Source organism: Mobula hypostoma, unplaced genomic scaffold (genome assembly GCF_963921235.1).
Source record: "Mobula hypostoma unplaced genomic scaffold, sMobHyp1.1 scaffold_36, whole genome shotgun sequence".
NCBI classification, from domain to species: Eukaryota; Metazoa; Chordata; class Chondrichthyes; order Myliobatiformes; family Myliobatidae; genus Mobula; species Mobula hypostoma.
The window spans coordinates 6109871-6131192 of record NW_026948187.1 but is presented as its reverse complement, the minus strand read 5'-3'; the positions used below and the strand labels follow the sequence as shown (position 1 = coordinate 6131192).

Here is a 21322-nt window from a genome sequence, read left to right as displayed (position 1 = left end):
AGGGGGTGAGGAGGGAACACTGGGAGAGGACGGTGAGGAAGGAACACTGTGGGAGGGGGTGAGGAGGGAATGCTGTGGGAGGGGGTGAGGAGGGAACGTTGTTGGAGGAAGTGAGGAGGGAGCACTGTGGGGGGTGAGGAGGGAACACTGTGGGAGGGGGTGAGGAGGGAACACTGTGGGAGAGGGTGAGGAGGGAAAGGTGTGGGAGGGGGTGAGGAGCGGACACTGTGGGAGGGGGTGAGGAGGGAACACTGTGGGAGGGGTGAGGAGGGAACGGTGTGGGAGGGTGTGAGGAGGGAACGGTGTGGGAGGGGGTGAGGAGGGAACGTTGTGGGAGGAAGTGAGGACGGAGCACTGTGGGGGGTGAGGAGGGAACACTGCGGGAGGGGGTGAGGAGCGGACACTGTGGGGGGGGGGGTGAGGAGGGAACACTGTGGGGGGTGAGGAGGGAACACTTGGAGGGGGTGAGGAGGGAACGTTGTGGGAGGAAGTGAGGAGGGAATGCTGTGGGAGGGGGTGAGGAGGGAGTGCTGTGGGAGGGGGTGAGGAGGGAACACTGGGAGAGGACGGTGAGGAAGGAACACTGTGGGAGGGGGTGAGGAGGGAATGCTGTGGGAGGGGGTGAGGAGGGAACGTTGTTGGAGGAAGTGAGGAGGGAGCACTGTGGGGGGTGAGGAGGGAACACTGTGGGAGAGGGTGAGGAGGGAAAGGTGTGGGAGGGGGTGAGGAGCGGACACTGTGGGAGGGGGTGAGGAGGGAACACTGTGGGAGGGGGTGAGGAGGGAACACTGTGGGAGGGGTGAGGAGGGAACGGTGTGGGAGGGTGTGAGGAGGGAACGGTGTGGGAGGGGGTGAGGAGGGAACGTTGTGGGAGGAAGTGAGGACGGAGCACTGTGGGGGGTGAGGAGGGAACACTGCGGGAGGGGGTGAGGAGGGAGTGCTGTGGGAGGGGGTGAGGAGGGAACACTGTGGGAGAGGACGGTGAGGAGGGAACACTGTGTAAGGGAGTGAGGAGGGAACACTGTGGGACGGTTATGGGAGTGGGGAGGAGCGAACGGTGTGGGGGGTGAGGAGGGAACGCTGTGGTAAGGGATGAGGAGGGAGCGTTTTGGGAGGGAGTGATGTGGGAACGCTGTGGGAGGGAGTGAGGAGGGAATGCTGTGGGAGGGGGTGAGTAGGGAACGCTGTGGGAGGGGCTGAGGTGGGAAGGCTGTGGGAGTGGTGATGAGGGAACACTGGGAGGAACACTGTGGGAGGGGGTGAGGTGGGGACAGTGTGGGAGGGGTTGAGGAGGGAACAATGTGGGAGCGGGTGAGGAGGGAAGGCTGTGGGCGGGAGTGAGGAGGGAAAGCTGTGGGAGAGGGTGAGGAGGGAACGGTGTGGGAGGGGTTGAGGAGGGAACGCTGTGGGAGGGGGTGAGGAGGGAATGCAGTGGGAGGGATTACGGAGGGAACGGTGTGGGAGGGGGTGAGGAGGGATCTCTGTGTGAGCGGGTGAGGAGGGAACGCTGTGGGAGGGGGTGGAGGGAATGTTGTGTGAGAGGGTGAGGAGGGAATGCTGTGGAAGGGGTGAGGAGGGAACTCTGTGGGAGGGGGTGAGGAGGGAACGGTATGGGAGGGGGTGAGGAGGGAACACTGTGGGAGAGGACGGTGAGGAGGAAACACTGTGGGCGGGAGTGAGGAGGGAACGCTGTGGGAGGGGATAAGGAGGAAACGCTGTGGGCGGGGGTGAGGAGGGAATGCGGTGGGAGGGGTTGAGGAAGGAACGGTCTGGGAGGGGGTGAGGAGGGAACACTGTGGGAGGGGGTGAGGATGGAACGCTGTGGGAGGGGGTGAGGAGGGAGCCGTGTGGGAGGGAGGAGGTGGGAACGGTGTGGGAGGGGTGTGATAAGGGAACGCTGTGTGAGGGGCCATGAGGGAACTCTGTGGGAGGGGGTGAGGAGCGAGCGCTGTGTTGGCAGGGCGCGCTGAGGGAACGGCTGTGAGGAGGGGACGCAGTGGGAGACGCAGTCTGTTGAGGACGTGATGTTGTGGTGTAACAGGAATGGTCTGGAAGGAGCTCTGAATTTCGGTCTGTGAGGTGAGGCGTTGTTGGGAAGGGGCGGGTGCGCTGTCTGTCTGCAGGGAGACCGGTACCTGTGTTGGCCGCGGTGGGGAACGCGAGGAGGGGGTACTGTGTACAATTTGAGCCGTGCCAACCTCAAAGCCAACTTCAGTCGCAAGAGTGTGACGTGATGAAGTACGGGAGGCTCGACGGGATTCCTGGTAGTGTGGAGGACGACAGGGACCTCGGGCGCCCCCGCGTCCTCAGATCCCTCAAAGTGGCGCATTAGGGTCGAGTGTTGAGGATAGTGGAGAGGTTGCCGCCGGCTGCAACTTGATGCCGGGATGGGCTGATATGTGGCGGATGGAGTTCAGACCCGATTCGTGTGACGTAACCCACTTCGTGTTGGGCACGTGTCCAAGTGGTTAAGGCGTTCGTCTGGTGATCTGAAGGTCGCTGGTTCGAGCCTCAGCTGTGGCTGCGTGTTTGTGTCACTTAATCACACATTGCTCTCGTGTCTGTGCGACGAGTGGCGCCCCACACGGACTTCCAGTATGCGCCTTGTAAGGCATGAAAATGCCCGACGCAGGCCTCTCATGGTCTGAGTCGACATTCCCTCCCTCCCACCCTCCCTCTCCAAACTACTTTGGGATGGTCGGATTTGAGGCAGAGTTCAGGGTTAAGGGCATTGAGGAGACACAGAGGGATCTCGGGGTCCGCGTCCCCAGGTCACTCAGTGTCGTCGATCAAGTTGACAGGGTGGTTAAGACAGCATACGGTGTGTTGACCTCCATTGGTTGGAGAGCCGCGAGGTAATATCGGAGGTCAATAAAAAACCCTGATCAGACCCACACTTGGGGTATTGTGTTCAGCTCTGGCCGCCTCATTATAGGAGGGATGTGGGAGCTTTAGGGTGGGTGCAGAGGAGATTCACCAGGATGCTGTCTGAGTGAGAGAGGGTGCAGAGGAGATTCACCAGGATACTGCCTGGATTAGAGAGAGTGCAGAGGAGATTTACCAGGATGCTGCCTGGATTAGGGAGGGTGCAGCGAAGATTCATCAGGGTGCTGTCTGAGTGAGAGAGGGTGCAGAGGAGATTCACCAGGGTGCTGTCTGAGTGAGAGAGGGTGCAGAGGAGATTCACCAGGGTGCTGTCTGAGTGAGAGAGGGTGCAGAGGAGATTCACCAGGATGCTGCCTGGATTAGAGAGGGTGCAGAGGAGATTTACCAGGATGCTGCCTGGATTAGAGAGGGTGCAGAGGAGATTCACCAGGATGCTGCCTGGATTAGAGAGGGTGCAGAGGAGATTTACCAGGATGCTGCCTAGATTAGAGAGGGTGCAGAGGAGATTTACCAGGATGCTGCCTAGATTAGAGAGGGTGCAGAGGAGATTCACCAGGATGCTGCCCGGATTAGAGAGGGTGCAGAGGAGATTCACCAGGATGCTGCCCGGATTAGAGAGGGTGCAGAGGAGATTTACCAGGATGCTGCCTAGATTAGAGAGGGTGCAGAGGAGATTCACCAGGATGCTGCCTGGATTAGAGAGGGTGCAGAGGAGATTCACCAGGATGGTGCCTGGATTAGAGAGGGTGCAGAGGAGATTCACCAGGATGCTGCCTGGATTAGAGAGGGTGCAGAGGAGATTTACCAGGATGCTGCCTAGATTAGAGAGGGTGCAGAGGAGATTCACCAGGATGCTGCCCGGATTAGAGAGGGTGCAGAGGAGATTCACCAGGATGCTGCCTGGATTAGAGAGGGTGCAGAGGAGATTCACCAGGATGCTGCCCGGATTAGAGAGGGTGCAGAGGAGATTCACCAGGATGCTGCCTGGATTAGAGAGGGTGCAGAGCAGATTGACCAGGATGCAGCCTGGATTAGAGAGGGGTACGAGGAGATTCACCAGGATGCTGCCTGGATTAGAGCGTGTGCAGAGAAGATTCAACAGGATGATGCCCGGATTAGAGAGGGGTACGAGGAGATTCACCAGGATGCTGCCTGGATTAGAGCGTGTGCAGAGAAGATTCAACAGGATGATGCCCGGATTAGAGAGGGGTACGAGGAGATTCACCAGGATGCTGCCTGGATTAGAGAGGGTGCAGAGGAGATTCAACCGGATACTGCCTGGATTAGAGAGGGTTACGAGGAGATTCACCAGGATGCTGCCTGCATTAGATCGGGTGCTGAGGAGATTGACCAGGATGTTGCCTGGATTAGAGAGGATGCAGAGGAGATACACCAGGATGCTGCCTGGATTAGAGAGGGTGCAGAGTAGACTCACCGGGTTGCTGCCTGGATTAGAGAGGGTGCAGAGTAGATTTACCAGGATGTTGGCTGGATTGGAGAGGGTGCAGAGGAGATTCACCAGGATGCTGTCTGGATTAGAAAGGGTGCAGAGGAGATTCACCGGGACGCTGCCTGGATTAGAGAGGGTGCAGAGGAGATTCACCAGGATGCTGCCTGGATTAGGGAGGGTGCAGAGGAGCTTTACCAGAATGCTGCACGGATTAGAGAGGGTGGAGAGGAGATTCACCAGGATGCTGCCTGGATTAGGGCGGGTGCAGCGGAGATTCATCGGGGTGCTGTCTGAGTGAGAGAGGGTGCAGAGGAGATTCACCAGGGTGCTGTCTGAGTGAGAGAGGGTGCAGAGGAGATTCACCAGGATGCTGCCTGGATTAGAGAGGGTGCAGAGGAGATTTACCAGGATGCTGCCTGGATTAGAGAAGGTGCAGAGGAGATTGACCAGGATGCTGCCTGGATTAGGGAGGGTGCAGCGGAGATTCATCAGGGTGCTGTCTGAGTGAGAGAGGGTGCAGAGGAGATTTACCAGGATGCTGCCTAGATTAGAGAGGGTGCAGAGGAGATTCACCAGGATGCTGCCCGGATTAGAGAGGGTGCAGAGGAGATTCACCAGGATGCTGCCCGGATTAGAGAGGGTGCAGAGGAGATTTACCAGGATGCTGCCTAGATTAGAGAGGGTGCAGAGGAGATTCACCAGGATGCTGCCTGGATTAGAGAGGGTGCAGAGGAGATTCACCAGGATGCTGCCCGGATTAGAGAGGGTGCAGAGGAGATTTACCAGGATGCTGCCTAGATTAGAGAGGGTGCAGAGGAGATTCACCAGGATGCTGCCTGGATTAGAGAGGGTGCAGAGGAGATTCACCAGGATGCTGCCTGGATTAGAGAGGGTGCAGAGGAGATTCACCAGGATGCTGCCTGGATTAGAGAGGGTGCAGAGGAGATTTACCAGGATGCTGCCTAGATTAGAGAGGGTGCAGAGGAGATTCACCAGGATGCTGCCCGGATTAGAGAGGGTGCAGAGGAGATCCACCAGGAAGCTGCCTGGATTAGAGAGGGTGCAGAGCAGATTGACCAGGATGCAGCCTGGATTAGAGAGGGGTACGAGGAGATTCACCAGGATGCTGCCTGGATTAGAGCGTGTGCAGAGAAGATTCAACAGGATGATGCCCGGATTAGAGAGGGGTACGAGGAGATTCACCAGGATGCTGCCTGGATTAGAGCGTGTGCAGAGAAGATTCAACAGGATGATGCCCGGATTAGAGAGGGGTACGAGGAGATTCACCAGGATGCTGCCTGGATTAGAGAGGGTGCAGAGGAGATTCAACCGGATACTGCCTGGATTAGAGAGGGTTACGAGGAGATTCACCAGGATGCTGCCTGCATTAGATCGGGTGCTGAGGAGATTGACCAGGATGTTGCCTGGATTAGAGAGGATGCAGAGGAGATACACCAGGATGCTGCCTGGATTAGAGAGGGTGCAGAGGAGATTCACCGGGACGCTGCCTGGATTAGAGAGGGTGCAGAGGAGATTCACCAGGATGCTGCCTGGATTAGGGAGGGTGCAGAGGAGCTTTACCAGAATGCTGCACGGATTAGAGAGGGTGGAGAGGAGATTCACCAGGATGCTGCCTGGATTAGAGAGGGTGCAGAGGAGATTCACCGGGATGCTGCCTGGATTAGAGAGGGTGCAGAGGAGATTCAACCGGATACTGCCTGGATTAGAGAGGGTTACGAGGAGATTCACCAGGATGCTGCCTGGATTAGATCGGGTGCTGAGGAGATTGACCAGGATGTTGCCTGGATTAGAGAGGATGCAGAGGAGATACACCAGGATGCTGCCTGGATTAGAGAGGGTGCAGAGTAGATTCACCGGGTTGCTGCCTGGATTAGAGAGGGTGCAGAGTAGATTTACCAGGATGTTGGCTGGATTGGAGAGGGTGCAGAGGAGATTCACCAGGATGCTGTCTGGATTAGAAAGGGTGCAGAGGAGATTCACCGGGACGCTGCCTGGATTAGAGAGGGTGCAGAGGAGATTCACCAGGATGCTGCCTGGATTAGGGAGGGTGCAGAGGAGCTTTACCAGAATGCTGCACGGATTAGAGAGGGTGGAGAGGAGATTCACCAGGATGCTGCCTGGATTAGAGAGGGTGCAGAGGAGATTCACCGGGATGCTGCCTGGATTAGAGAGGGTGCAGAGGAAATTCACCAGGATGCTGCCTGGATTAGAGAGGGTGGAGAGGAGATTCACCAGGATGCTGCCTGGATTAGAGAGGGTGCAGAGGAGATTCACAAGGATGCTGCCTGGATTAGAGAGGGTGGAGAGGAGATTCACCAGGATGCTGCCTGGATTAGAGAGGGTGCAGAGGAGATTCACCGGGACGCTACCTGGATTAGAGAGGGTGCAGAGGAGATTCAACAGGATGCTGACTGGATTCGAGAGAGTGCAGAGTAGACTCACCAGGATGCTGTCTGAGTTAGAGAGGGTGCAGAGGGGATTGATCAGGATGCTGTCTGGATGAGAGAGGGTGCAGAGGAGATTCACAAGGATGCTGCCTGGATTACAGATGGTGCAGAGGAGATTATCCAGTATGCTGTCCCGATTAGAGAGGGTGCAGAGGAGCTTTACCAGAATGCTTCCCGGATTAGAGAGGGTGCAGATGAGATTCACCAAGATGCTGTCTGGATTAGAGAGGGTGCAGAGGAGATTGATCAGGACGCTGTCTGGATGAAAGAGGGCGCAGAGGAGATTTACCTGGATGTTGCATGAATTAGAGAGGGTGCAGAGGAGATTCACCAGGATGTTGCCTGGGTTAGAGAGGGTGCAGAGGAGATTCACCAGGGTGCTGTCTGAGTGAGAGAGGGTGCAGAGGAGATTAACAAAGATGCTGCCCGGATTAGATGGGTTGCAGAGGAGATTCACAAGGATGCTGCCTGGATTAGAGAGGGTGCAGAGGAGATTCTCCAGTATGCTGTCCGGATTAGAGAGGGTGGAGAGGAGATTCACCAGGATGCTGCCTGGATTAGAGAGAGTGCAGAGGAGATTCACCGGGACGCTGTCTGGATTAGAGAGGGTGCAGAGGAGATTCAACAGGGTGCTACCTGGATTAGAGAGGGTGGAGAGGAGATTCACCAGGATGCTGCCTGGATTAGAGAGCGTGCAGGGGAGATTCACCAGGATGCTGCCTGGATTAGAGAGGGTGCAGAGGATATTCACCAAGATGCTGCCTGGATTAGAGAGGGTGCAGAGGAGATTGATCAGGACGCTGTCTGGATTAGAGAGGGTGCAGATGAGATTCACCAGGATGCTGTCTGGATTAGAGAGGGTGCAGATGAGATTCACCAGGATGCTGCCTGGATTAGAGAGAGTGCAGAGGATATTCACCGGGATGCTGCCTGGATTTGAGAGGGTGCAGAGGAGATTGACCATGATGTTGCCTGCATTAGAGGGCATGTTTAATGAGGAGCGGCTGAGCGTCCTCGGGCTTTTCTCTTTGGGGTGAAGGAGGTTGAGGGTTGACGCGATAGAGGCGTAGAAAATGAGTAGAGGAGTAGATCGAGTGGACGGCCAGAGACTTTTCCCCGAGGGAGGGTGGAAATGGCTAATAGCGGGGGCGCAATTTCTCGGTGATTGGAGGAAACCATAGGGGGGGATGTCAGAGGTCGTTTTTTTTTTACGCAGATAGGGGTGGGTGTGTGGAACGCGCTGTCAGGGGTGGCAGATACATCAGGGACATTTCAGAGATCCTTGGGCGATACAAACATGGTTATGTAGGAGGAAGCCTTAGATTGGTATTAGAATAGGTTTAAGGGTCGGCACAACATTGTGGGCCGAATGGCCTGTACAATGCTATTTTATATCATGTGTTCTGTGATCCTCAGTGTTCAATATGATGAATTCTCTCCCTCCCCGATCTCTCTCCTCTCCTATCAAACTCTCTTTCTTCCCGCAATCTCTCCCACCCTCCATGTCTGCCCTCTTCCTCTCCCTCACTGTCTCGCCCCTATACCTCCCCTTCTCTCTCCTCACCCTCTCCTCTCTCTCTCCCCTCCCTCCTCTTGCTTCTCGCTCCCCCCCCACTCTCCCACCTTTCCCCCTCGTCTCTCCCTCCCTCTTACCCCTCTCCTCCACTGCTCCCCCCACACTCCGCTTCTCCATCTTCTCTTCCCCGGCCTCTCCCTCCTCCCCTCCCTCTCCCCGCGCTCTCTCCCACCTTCTCCCTTCAACCTGCCTCCCCTTCTCTCTCCACTACCCCCTCCCCTTCGCCCCTCTCGCTTCTCGCTCTTCCCTCCCTCCCCTCCCACTCCGCCCTCTCTCTCACCTCCTCTGTCCCGCTCTCTCTTCCCCTGTCTCGCCCCTCTTTCTCCCCCTCCCCCATCTTCCACCCCTCTCTCCCCAACTCACGCCCCGCTCCCTTCCCCTCCCATCTACCTTTATCAGGCAACCTGTCAACTACCTACTCGGAGCTGAAATTCAGGAATCCGGACCCCTCCGTCGACGAGGGTTTCCCCACTTCCTCGGGAGGCGGGGACCGGCCAGCCCCTTGCCGGACAGGTCAGAGTTCACCGTCGCAACGTCACTGGGGAAGGGTGCACGCGTCAACTCCCCACGTGTGTTCGCGTCCCCGGCTGTACCCTTCCCCATCCCCGGATCACCCTCCGGGCGAAAGGGCTACCTCTGGGAGATCTATTAAATCTCTTTGCCTTTTCAACGCAAACCTGTCCCATCTTGCTTCCCCAGCCCTGGGGGGGGGGGGGGGGGGGTGGCGGTGATTGGGTGAGAGGGGGAGGGGTCTGGGCGCATTTACTCCATCTGTGTCCCACGGTGCTGCGCATCACCTGCCCGACCGGTCTCCAAAGATCAGACCCTCTGGTCCCGGCGACATCCTCGTAAATCACCCTCCGCACTCTCTCCAGCTCGGCGGCATCTTTCCGACAGCGGGGGCGACCAAAACCGAGCACCGTGCTCCCGGCGCGGCCTCGTCGACGTCTCGTACAACCTGGGACGTGACCACCCGACTCCCGTACTCAGTGTCCTGACTGATGAAGGCCAGCGTGTCGAACGCCTTCTTCACCGTCCCGTCTACCCGTGACTCCACTTTCAGGGAATCGTGTCCCTGTACCCCTGGGTCCCGCTGTTCTACAACACTCCCCAGGTTCCTTGTCTACCTGTTCTACAACACTTCCCAGGGTCCCTGCTTAACTGTGTCTCCACTTTCCGGGAACCCTGTCCCTGTACCCCTGGGTCCCTCTGTTCCACAGCACTCCCCGGGGTCCTCGTCTACCCGTGGCTCCACTTTCATGGAACCGTGTCCCTGTACCCTTGGGTCCCTCTGTTCTACAACACACCCCAGGGTCCTTGTCTACCTGTGACTCTATTTTCAGGGAAATTTGTACCCGTACCCCTGGGTCCCTCTGTTCTACAACACTCCCCAGGGTCCCTGATTAACCGTGTCTCCACTTTTAGGGAACCGTATCCCTGGACCCCTGGGTCACTCCGTTCTACAACACTCCCCGGAGTCACTGTCTAGTGTGACTTCCCTTTCAGGGAACCGTGTCCCTGTACCCCTGGGACCGTCTGTTCTACAACACTCCCCAGGGTCCCTGTCTGCCTGTGACTCCACTTTCAGGGAACCGTGTCCCTGTACCCCTGGGGCCGTCTGTTCTACAACACTCCCCAGGGTCCCTGTCTACCTGTGACTCCACTTTCAGAGAACCGTGTCCCTGTACCCAATGGGTCCCTCTGTTCTACAACAGTCCCCAGGGTCCCTGTCTGCCTGTGACTCCACTTTCAGGGAACCGTGTCCCTGTACCCCTGGGTCCCTCTGCTCCACAACACTCCCCAGGGTCCCTGTCTACCTGTTACTCCACTTTCAGGGAACCCTGTCCCTGTACCCCTGGGTCTCTCCGTTCTACAACACTCCCCAGGGTCTCTGTAACTCCACTTTCACCAGAGTGTCCAGTCTCTCTGATCTTCTTGTAATTTATTTAAAAAAAAATCTGCTTTGAGCTCCCCACTAATGATATTATCAAGCCCTTAGCTTGCACGCACACGGCCCATCCACCTCCGTTCCCTGCACTCCCATAGAACCATAGAACATTACATCACAGAAACAGGCCTTTTGGCCCTTCTTGGCTGTGCCGAACCATTTTCTGCCTAGTCCCACTGACCTGCACACGGACCATATCCCTCCATACACCTCCCATCCATGTATCTGCCCAATTTATTCTTAAATGTTAAAAAGCAACCCGCATTTACCACCTCGTCTGGCAGCTCATTCCATACTCCCACCACTCTCTGTGTGAAGAACCCCCCCCCAATATTCCCTTTAAATTCCCCCCCCCACACCCTTAACCCATGTCCTCTGGTTTTTTTCTCCCCTTGCCTCAGTGGAAAAAGCCTGCTTGCATTCATTCTATCTAGACCCATCATAATTTTATATACCTCTATCAAATCTCCCCTCATTCCTCTACGCTCCAGAGAATAAAGTCCAAACCTATTCAACCTTTCTCTGTAACTGAGTTTCTCACATCCCGGCAACATCCTTGTAAACCTTCACTGCACTCTTTCAACCTTATTTATATCCTTCCTGTAATTTGGTGGACCAAAACTGAACACAATACTCCAGATTCGGCCTCAACAATGCCTTATACAACCTCATCATAACATTCCAGCTCTTATACTCAATACTTTGATTAATAAAGGCCAATGTACCAAAAGCTCTCTTTACGACACTATCTACCTGTGACGCCACTTTTAGGGAATTTTGTGTCTGTATTCCCAGATCCCTCTGTTGTACTGCACTCCTCAGTTCCCTACCATTTTCCTTGGATGTTCTACTTTGGTTTGTCCTTCGGAAGTGCAACCCACACCTCCTTAACGCCTCTGTCGTCTCTGCCGTCGCCACCGCCCCCCGGCACTTCGCCTTGCACATGCCCTGCGCCCTTACCCCGTCTCACCTTTCAACACCTGCCCGCTGGTATCAGCCACCTCGACGCTTTCCAAATACCATCCCGGCTGCCGACTCTTATAAACCTCGGTCGGGTCTGCCCTCCCCCTTCCCTCCCCAGAGTAACGGGGCGACCGGAACCGAATTCAGTCCTCCAGATGCGGACTGACCAGTCCTCCGAACCCGCCCCTCTACATTATCACCTGTACACGTCACAGACACCGGCGGTCCCGGTCCGGACCCCGACGGAACGCCAATCATCACAGACCCCCGCCCCCCCCAGTCAGAACATTCCCATCACCCACCGCCCCCTGTCCTCTGTGGGTGGGGCCAGCTCCGAATCCGGGCGGCCAACGCGCATGTGCCGCAGACCGGGCGGCCTGACATCCTCGTCACTGCCTTCATGGGTCGCCGACCAGCGGGGCGCCGACCCCCGCTTTCGCCACCAGGTAGCACCTGGACTCTCAGCGCTGAGGGCCAGAAGTGGGGACGTGGCTGGGAGACGGGAGGGGTGGGGGCGGGGGGGAAGATCGTGGCGGAAAGGAGCGAGCGCGGATGGTGGGTGGAAGGGAGTCCCGGGAGGTGGGGACACGGCTGAATTCACACACACACACACACACGCACGCTGAACGGGCTCTCCACAGACCCGCAGACGCAGGAACTGAAAGAGAATGTCGGAAGTGGATCAAGCTGGAGGATCTGGCTGCTCGGCCTGGTTACACTCGCCCTCATTGCGACAGTCGTCGGGCTCTCGGTCTATGGTGAGTTGAACGGGTTCCGGACGGAGTCAGACCGGAAACCAACAGAGCGGGGTGGAGTTTGGCGCAAAAAAAAACCCCGCGGTAACTCCGACGCGCCCCTCCACGCGACTCCGACGCAACCCTCAACGCGACACCAAGATGCCCCGCGACGTGAAACGCACACTAACCTCACCGCCCCACCCCGACAACACCGTGTCACTGACACACACCCTCACTGTAACTCTCAGTGTTTCAGACTTATCAGTCTCTGGTCATCTGTGAACGAAACCACTGGAGACTTTCGAAACAAGATCAGGAGCCGAACAAGACCCAGCGCCAATATCCTCAACAGATCCACGAGTTGAACTCGACCTTTGAATCTGGGACATCCGAGTATATCCAGCTGAGTCGCAAGAATCTTTCTGCGCTCAACTCTCAACTGTCCGTTCTTAAACGAAGGAACGAAGATCTCCTTCAGCAGTTCAACGTGATGGAAACTAAGTTCAAAACTGTCAACGAAACCAAGGCTCGAATCTGTGAATTGTTGACCAGCAGAACAGGTGAGGCATCATCCCCCTCTTTAACCCGCTCTTCATCACAGGGCGGTATAGAGAGAGGAAGCATCACTCTGTGCTTGACATCGGGAGTGTGTGATGGGACGGTGTGGAGGGATAATCACTCTGTGTCTGACCCTGGAACCGTGCAAAGGACAGTGTGGAGAGAGCTTCACTCTGTGTCTGACCCCGGAACCGTGCGAAGGACAGTGTGGAGGGAGCTTCACTCTGTGTCTGACCCCGGGAGGGTGTGATGGGACTGTGTGGAGGGAGCTTCACTCTGTGTCTGACCCCGGGAGTGTGTGATGGGACGGTGTGGAGGGAGATTCACTCTGTGTCTGACCCCGGGAGTGTGTGATGGGACGGTGTGGAGGGAGATTCACTCTGTGTCTGACCCCAGGACTGTGTGATGGGACGGTGTGGAGGGAGGTTCACTCTGTGTCTGACCCCGGGAGTGTCTGATGGGACAGTGTGGAGGGAGATTCACTCTGTGTCTGACCCCGGGAGTGTGTGATGGGACGGTGTGGAGGGAGGTTCACTCTGTGTCTGACCCCGGAAGTGTGTGATGGGACGGTGTGGAGGGAGCTTCACTCTGTGTCTGACCCCGGGAGTGTCTGATGGGACTTTTGAATTGAGTCCTGAGCCTCCAGTACCTCCTTCCAGATGGTTGAAACATGGAAACATAGAAAATAGGTGCAGGAGTAGGCCATTCGGCCCTTCGAGCCTGCACCGCCATTCGGTATGACCAAGGCTGATCATCCAACTGAGAACCCTGTACCAGCCTTCTCTCCGTACCCCAGATCCTTTCAGCCACAACGGCCATATCTAACTCCCTCTTAAATATAGCCAATGAACTGGCCGCAAGTATTTCCTGTTAGAGAATTTTACAGATTCACCACTCTCTGTGAAGAAGTTTTTCCTTATCTGTGTCCTGAAAGGCTTCCCCTTTATCTTCCAGCTGTGTCCCCTCGTTCTGGACTTCCCCAACATCGGGAACAATCTTCCTGCATCTAGCCTGTCCAATCCATTTAGGATTTTATACGTTTCAATAAGATCCCCCCTCAATCTTCTAAATTCCAGAGAGTATAAGCCTAGTCGATCCAGTCTTCCATCATATGAAAGTCCTGCCATCCCAGGAATCAATTTGGTGAACCTTCTTTGTACTCCCTCTATGGCAAGAATGTGTTTCCTCAGATTAGGGGACAAAAACTGCGCACAATACTCCTGTTGTGATCTCACCAAGGCCTTGTTGAGGGGTAGTAACTCTTTCCGAACCTCGTGCTGCGAGGCCTGAGGCTCCTGTACCTTCTTCCTAATGGTTGAGGGGTAATAACTGTTCCTGAACCTGCTGGTGCGAGTCCTGAGGCTCCTGTACCTCCTTCCTGATGGTTGAGGGGTGATAACTGTCCCTGAACCTGGTGGTGTGAGCCCTGAGGCTCCTGTACCTCCTTCCTGATGGTTGAGGGGTAATAACTGTTCCTGAACCTGCTGGTGTGAGTCCTGAGGCTCCTGTACCTCCTTCCTGATGGCTGAGGGGTAACAACGATCCCTGAACCTGGTGGTGTGAGTCCTGAGGCTCCTGTACCTGCTTCCTGATGGTTGAGGGTGATAACTGTCCCTGAACCTGGTGGTGCGGGTCCTGAGGCTCCTGTACTCCCTTCCTGATGGTTGAGGGGTAATAACTGTCCCTGAACCTGGTGGTGTGAGTCCTGAGGCTCCTGTACCTCCTTCCTGATGGTTGAGGGGGTAATAACTATTCCTGAACCTGGTGGCGTGGGTCCTGGGGCTCCTGTACCTCCTTCCTGATGGTTGAGGGGTAACAACGATCCCTGAACCTGGTGGTGTGAGTCCTGAGGCTCCTGTACCTGCTTCCTGATGGTTGAGGGTGATAACTGTCCCTGAACCTGGTGGTGCGGGTCCTGAGGCTCCTGTACTCCCTTCCTGATGGTTGAGGGGTAATAACTGTCCCTGAACCTGGTGGTGTGAGTCCTGAGGCTCCTGTACCTCCTTCCTGATGGTTGAGGGGGTAATAACTATTCCTGAACCTGGTGGCGTGGGTCCTGGGGCTCCTGTACCTCCTTCCTGATGGTTGAGGGGTGATAACTGTCCCTGAACCTGGTGGAGTGGGTCCTGAGGCTCCTGTACCTCCTTCCTGATGGCTGAGGGGTAATAACTGTCCCTGAAACTGGTGGTGTGAGGCCTGAGGCTCCTGTACCTCCTTCCTGATGGTTGATGGGGGCTAACTGTTCCCGAACATGGTGGTTTGAGTCCTGAGCCTCCAGTACCTCCTTCCAGTTGGTTGAAACATGGAAACATAGAAAATAGGTGCAGGAGTAGGCCATTCAGCCCTTTGAGCCTGCACCGCCATTCGGTATGATCAAGGCTGATCATCCAACTGAGAACCCTGTACCAGCCTTCTCTCCGTACCCCCGATCCTTTTAGCCACAAGGGCCATATCTAACTCCCTCTTAAGTATAGCCCATGAACTGGCCGCAAGTATTTCCTGTTAGAGAATTTTACAGATTCACCACTCTCTGTGAAGAAGTTTTTCCTCATCTGTGTCCTGAAAGGCTTCCCCTTTATCTTCAAGCTGTGTCCCCTCGTTCTGGACTTCCCCAACATCGGGAACAATCTTCCTGCATCTAGCCTGTCCAATCCCTTTAGGATTTTATACGTTTCAATAAGATCCCCCCTCAATCTTCTAAATTGCAGAGAGTATAAGCCTAGTCGATCCAGTCTTCCATCATATGAAAGTCCTGCCATCCCAGGAATCAATTTGGTGAACCTTCTTTGATCTCCCTCTATGGCAAGGATGTCTTTCCTCAGATTAGGGGACCAAAACTGCACACAATACTCCTGTTGTGATCTCACCAAGGCCTTGTTGAGGGGTAGTAACTCTTTCTGAACCTCGTGGTGCGAGGCCTGAGGCTCCTGTACGTCCTTCCTGATGGTTGAGGGGTGATAACTGTCCCTGAACCTGGTGGTGAGAGTCCTGAGGCTCCTGTACCTTCTTCCTAATGGTTGAGGGGTGATAACTGTCCCTGAACCTGGTGGTGTCGGTCCTGAGGCTCCTGTACCTCCTTCCTGATGGTTGAGGGGTGATAACTGTCCCTGAACCTGGTGGTGTGAGTCCTGAGGCTCCTGTACCTCCTTCCTGATGGTTGAGGGGTGATAACTATCCCTGAACCTGGTGGTGTCGGTCCTGAGGCTCCTGTACCTCCTTCCTGATGGTTGAGGGGTGATAACTGTCCCTGAACCTGGTGGTGTGAGTCCTGAGGCTCCTGTACCTCCTTCCTGATGGTTGAGGGGTGATAACTGTCCCTGAACCTGGTGGTGTGAGTCCTGAGGCTCCTGTACCTCCTTCCTGATGGTTGAGGGGTGATAACTGTTACTGAACCTGGTGGTGTGAGTCCCGAGGCTCCTGTACCTCCTTCCTGATGGTTGAGGGGTGATAACTGTCCCTGATCCTGGTGGTGTGAGTCCCGAGGCTCCTGTACCTCCTTCCTGATGGTTGAGGGGTGATAACTGTTCCTGACCCTGGTGGTGTGAGTCCTGAGGCTCCTGTACCTCCTTCCTGATGGTTGAGGGGTGATAACTGTCCCTGAACCTGGTGGTGTGAGTCCTGAGGCTCCTGTACCTCCTTCCTGATGGTTGAGGGGTGATAACTGTTCCTGAACCTGGTGGTGTGAGTCCCGAGGCTCCTGTACCTCCTTCTTAATGGTTGAGGGGTGATAACTGTCCCTGAACCTGGTGGTGTGAGTCCTGAGGCTCCTGTACCTCCTTCCTGATGGTTGAGGGGTGATAACTGTTCCTGAACCTGGTGGTGTGGGTCCTGAGGCTCCTGTACCTTCTTCCTGATGGTTGAGGGGTGATAACTGTCCCTGAACCTGGTGGTGTGGGTCCTGAGGCTCCTGTACGTCCTTCCTAATGGTTGAGGGATAATAGCTGTTCCTGAACCTGGTGGTGTGGGTCCTGAGGCTCCTGTACGTCCTTCCTGATGGCTGAGGGATAATAGCTGTTCCTGAACCTGGTGATGTGAGTCCTGAGGCTCCTGTACCTCCTTCCTGATGGTTGAGGGGTGCTAACTGTTCCCGAACATGGTGGTTTGAGTCCTGAGCCTCCAGTACCTCCTTCCAGATGGTTGAAACATGGAAACATAGAAAATAGGTGCAGGAGTAGGCCATTCGGCCCTTCGAGCCTGCACCGCCATTCGGTATGATCAAGGCTGATCATCCAACTGAGAACCCTGTACCAGCCTTCTCTCCGTACCCCCGATCCTTTTAGCCACAACGGCCATATCTAACTCCCTCTTAAATATAGCCAATGAACTGGCCGCAAGTATTTCCTGTTAGAGAATTTTACAGATTCACCACTCTCTGTGAAGAAGTTTTTCCTCATCTGTGTCCTGAAAGGCTTCCCCTTTATCTTCAAGCTGTGTCCCCTCGTTCTGGACTTCCCCAACATCGGGAATAATCTTCCTGAATCTCGCCTGTCCAATCCCTTTAGGATTTTATACGTTTCAGTATGACCCCCCCCTCAATCTTCTAAATTCCAGAGAGTATAAGCCTAGTCGATCCAGTCTTCCATCATATGAAAGTCCTGCCATCCCAGGAATCAATTTGGTGAACCTTCTTTGTACTCCCTCTATGGCAAGAATGTCCCTCAGATTAGGCGATCAAAACTGCACACAATACTCCTGTTGTGATCTCACCAAGGCCTTGTTGAGGGGTAGTAACTCTTTCCGAACCTCGTGGTGCGAGGCCTGAGGCTCCTGTACGTCCTTCCTGATGGTTGAGGGATAATAGCTGTTCCTGAACCCAGTGGTGTGGGTACTGAGGCTCCTGTACCTCCTTCCTGATGGTTGAGGGGTTATAACTGTCCCTGAACCTGGTGGTGTGGGTCCTGAGGCTCCTGTACCTCCTTCCTGATGGTTGAGGGGTGATAACTGTCCCTGAACCTGGTGGTGTGGGACCAGAGGCTCCTGTACCTACTTCCTGATGGTTGAGGGGTGATAACTGTCCCTGAACCTGTTGGTGTGGGTCCTGAGGCTCCTGTACGTCCTTCCTGATGGTTGAGGGGTAATACTGTCCCTGAACCTGGTGGTGTGGGTCCTGAGGCTCCTGTACCTCCTTCCTGATGATTGAGGGGTAATAACTGTTGCTGAACTTTGGGTGTGAAGCGAGTTATTGACAGTGAGCGAATCTCCAAAGAATGGATGGTTGCAGGGTAATCTCCCTTCAGTGAGTGTACTCGTGACTATTTATGTCAGAAACGACAAGAAGTCTCCCTGTGGGTTCAGAGTTCCTCGGTCAGCAAAACTCAATATCGTCACTGACTGTTCTCTGTTCCCCAGTTACAGAAGAGACGTGTTCCCAGGGATGGGTCAACAGGACAGGCGCTTGCTATTTCATATCAACGGTGGCAAAATCTCACGCTGAGGCGAAGCAAGAATGTTCAAACAATGCTTCAACGCTGCTGGAAATTAGCTCCATGGCTGAAGAGGTATATGCCTGAAAGAGTGAATCTCCCTCCGCACCGTCCCATCACACACTCCCGGGGTCAGACACACAGAGTGAATCTCCCTCCACACCGTCCCATCACACACTCCCGGGGTCAGACACAGAGTGAATCTCCCTCCACACCGTCCCATCACACACTCCCGGATCAGACACAGAGTGAATCTCCCTCCACACCGTCCCATCACACAGTCCCGGGGTCAGACACAGAGTGAATCTCCCTCCACACCGTCCCATCACACACTCCCGGATCAGACACAGAGTGAATCTCCCTCCACACCGTCCCATCACACACTCCCGGGATCTGACACAGAGTGAATCTCCCTCCACACTGTCCCATCACACACTCCCGGGGTCAGACACAGAGTGAATCTCCCTCCACACCGTCCCATCACACACTCCCGGGGTCAGACACACAGAGTGAATCTCCCTATGCACCGTCCCATCGCACATTCCCGGGGTCAGACACAGAGTGAATCTCCCTCCAGACCGTCCCATCACACACTCCCAGGGCCAGACACAGAGTGAATCTCCCTCCACACCGTCCCATCACACACTCCCAGGGCCAGACACAGAGTGAATCTCCCTCCCCACCGTCCCATCACACACTCCCGGGGTCGGACACAGAGTGAATCTCCCTCCACACCGTCCCATCACACACTCCCGGGGTCAGACACGGAGTGAATCTCCCTCCACACAGTTCCATCACACACTCCCGGTGTCAGACACAGAGTAAATCTCCCTCCACACCGTCCCATCACACACTTACGGGCGACAAGCTATCTCCCCAAACACCATCCGATCACACACTCCCAGGGTTAGACACCAGGTGAAGCTCCCCCCGCACCGTCCCATCACACACTCCCGGGGTCAGACACATGGTGAATCTCCCTCCACACTGTCCCATGACACACTCCCGGGGTGAGACACAGAGTGAGGCTCCCTCCATACCGTCCCATCACACACTCCTGGGGTCAGACACAGAGTGAAGCACCCTCCACAGCGTCCCATCACACTCTCCCCGGGGTCAGAAAGAGTGTGAAGTTCCCTCTGCTCCAACGCATTGTACACTCCAGGAGCCAAAAGCAATGTTCCATGCAGAGAACTTACGAAAGAAATTTTATTTAACAGAAATTTGTTGTCAACACTGTAAATGGAAACGGCTATTACTGGATTGGAAAATGCCTCGGCAGGTGAGATTTGGAATGACTATTGGCTGTGGCGAGAGCGTGCTTGTGTGTTTAGGTTGGAGAGCTGCAGGGTGCTGTGGTGAGGGCGTGTGGCGGTGCGATTCGTTTGGGAACTGACGTGGGGCTGCGGGGAGATGGTAGGGCAGTGGTATTAGTCTTATGGCTCATACAGGATGGAAGGTGGAGAGTGGGACTAGTTTGGCGACTGACACTACGCTCCGGAGGAAAAAACGGGCCAGTGCGCTTAGTGTGGTGTCCGACACGGAGCTGTAGCGAGACAGTGGGCGGTGGGATTAGTTTGGGAACAGACACGGGGCTCTGGTGAGGTAGTGGGGCAGTGGAATCAGTTTGGGAACTGACAGCGGGCTTGGGACAGTGGGATTATTCTTGGGACAGAGCGGCGGCTCGGTGGGTTGAAAGCGGGGCAGTGGGATGAGTCTGGAGACGAGACGTGGCTGTGGGGGAGAGAGGGGTGTGTGGGATCGGGTGGGGACTGATGCAGGGCTGAAGGGAACTGGTGTGGGGCTGTGAGGAGAAAATGGCCTGTTACCTTTCCTGTTCCATTTTACAGTGGGACAGCAGAATGCAGTTTGCTGTACAAAATGGTGGAACCAGTCTGCAAGAGTTGTGCATCCGACTCTGCTCCTGCCGTTTGCTCTGGGGAGAATTATTTCATCTGCAAGAAGCCTGCGATTCCAAGTGAGACCTGGGGACTCTGTCAAAATTCGCCAGGCCCGAATTAGATTCTGCTCCCCTCTCACCCCATCTCTCCTCTCTTTCCCCCTTCCCCGTCCCTCCCCCACACTCCCCCTTTTCCCCTCCCTCTCCCGGTCTTTCCCTCTCCACCTCTCTCCACCTCCCCTCTTGCTCTCCCCTCCTCCCTATCCGCCTCTCTTTCCCCTACCTCTCCACCTCCTCTCCCCCTCCCTCTCCCCTCTCTCTCTCATCCCCTCACCCTGCCTTTCTGCCCTCTCTCTCCCTCTCACTCCCTCTCTCGACCCTCTTTCCAAAGTCTCCCACCCCTCCCTGCCTCGCGCCTTTCTTTCTCCCCTCCACCTCTACCCCCTCCCTCATTTACTCTCCTCTTCCCTCTATCTTCCCCTCTCCACCCCTCCGTCTCTCTCTCCCCGTCTCTGCCACTCTCTCTTTCCCACTCTCTCCCTTCTCTCTCTCCTCTCTCTCATTCCCCTCCCTCTTCTCCCCTCTACCCTCCTCATCCCCTCTCCCCGCCTCTCCCAACCTTCCTCTCGCCTCTCTCCCCCTCTCTCCAATGTCTCCCACCCCTCCCTGCCTCGCCCCTTTCTTCCCCCTCTCTCCACCCCTACCTCCTCTCTCACTTACTCTCTCCTTCCCTCTATCCTCCCCCCTCCACCCCTCTCCCTCTACTCCCTCACCCTCTCCCTCCACTCCCTCTCTCTCTGCCCCTCTCTTCCCCCTCTCCCCGTCTCCCCCACTTCCTCCCCTCCCCCTTTCCCTGCTCTCTCCTCTCCTCTATCTCCCTCTCTCTCCCTTCTGCTCCTCCCCTTCTCCCCCTCTTTATCTCCCCTCTATCCCTCCCCTCTCCCCTCTTTCTGGAGGAACATTGTATCATTTTTTTTTAACGCATGCGTTTCTAAATGACAATAAACGAGGACTGAGCGTCCGGATGACCGAATCCAATCTCCCGCCTCCCCTCCCCACCCCTCTTTTGCCCCGTGTGGCAATCTCCGGATTGCTGCCTGTGCCCCGTGGCGGCGAGGGGCAGAACTGGACGAGTGGGCCGAAGAACCGATGCACGGGCCGCGATTCAGTCGTGATCAATAATCCAATTGGTTGGGATCAAATGACCTTGCCCTGGTGTCTCAGGGCTGGCTGTGTCCGTCCCCCGCCCCCTCGTCTCACGCCCCACCCGCGGCGCTCCACCCTCGCCGTTCCCAGATTCTTTGCTCCCGCCAGATCGACAAAGCCACCCTCTCCGCGCCGCGCTGGCAAATACACTTGGGCGCGAAAGTCTGAACCCGATATGAACTGTACGCGGCCGAGACCTTTGCAAAT

The 21322-nt window shown here is 55.7% G+C and overlaps 1 protein-coding gene across 2 annotated transcripts in view; it reads left to right on the top strand.

Annotated features, from left to right (window-relative positions):
• LOC134341645 (B-cell differentiation antigen CD72-like) overlaps positions 1-20121 on the top strand; it is a 132864-nt gene extending 112743 nt beyond the window's left edge. Inside the window, exons 3-8 of one of the 2 annotated variants that reach the window (XM_063039539.1) lie at positions 8780-8893; positions 11933-12049; positions 12277-12588; positions 17942-18084; positions 19230-19291; positions 19860-20121. In XM_063039539.1, coding sequence (XP_062895609.1) covers positions 8780-8893; positions 11933-12049; positions 12277-12588; positions 17942-18084; positions 19230-19291; positions 19860-20031 — 920 coding nt within the window. In that variant the 3' untranslated portion in view covers positions 20032-20121. Of the gene's footprint in view, positions 1-8779; positions 8894-11932; positions 12050-12276; positions 12589-17935; positions 18085-19229; positions 19292-19859 lie in introns of both variants that reach the window. The other variant, XM_063039538.1, reaches the window with a different exon arrangement.
• The last annotated feature ends 1201 nt before the right edge of the window (positions 20122-21322 follow it).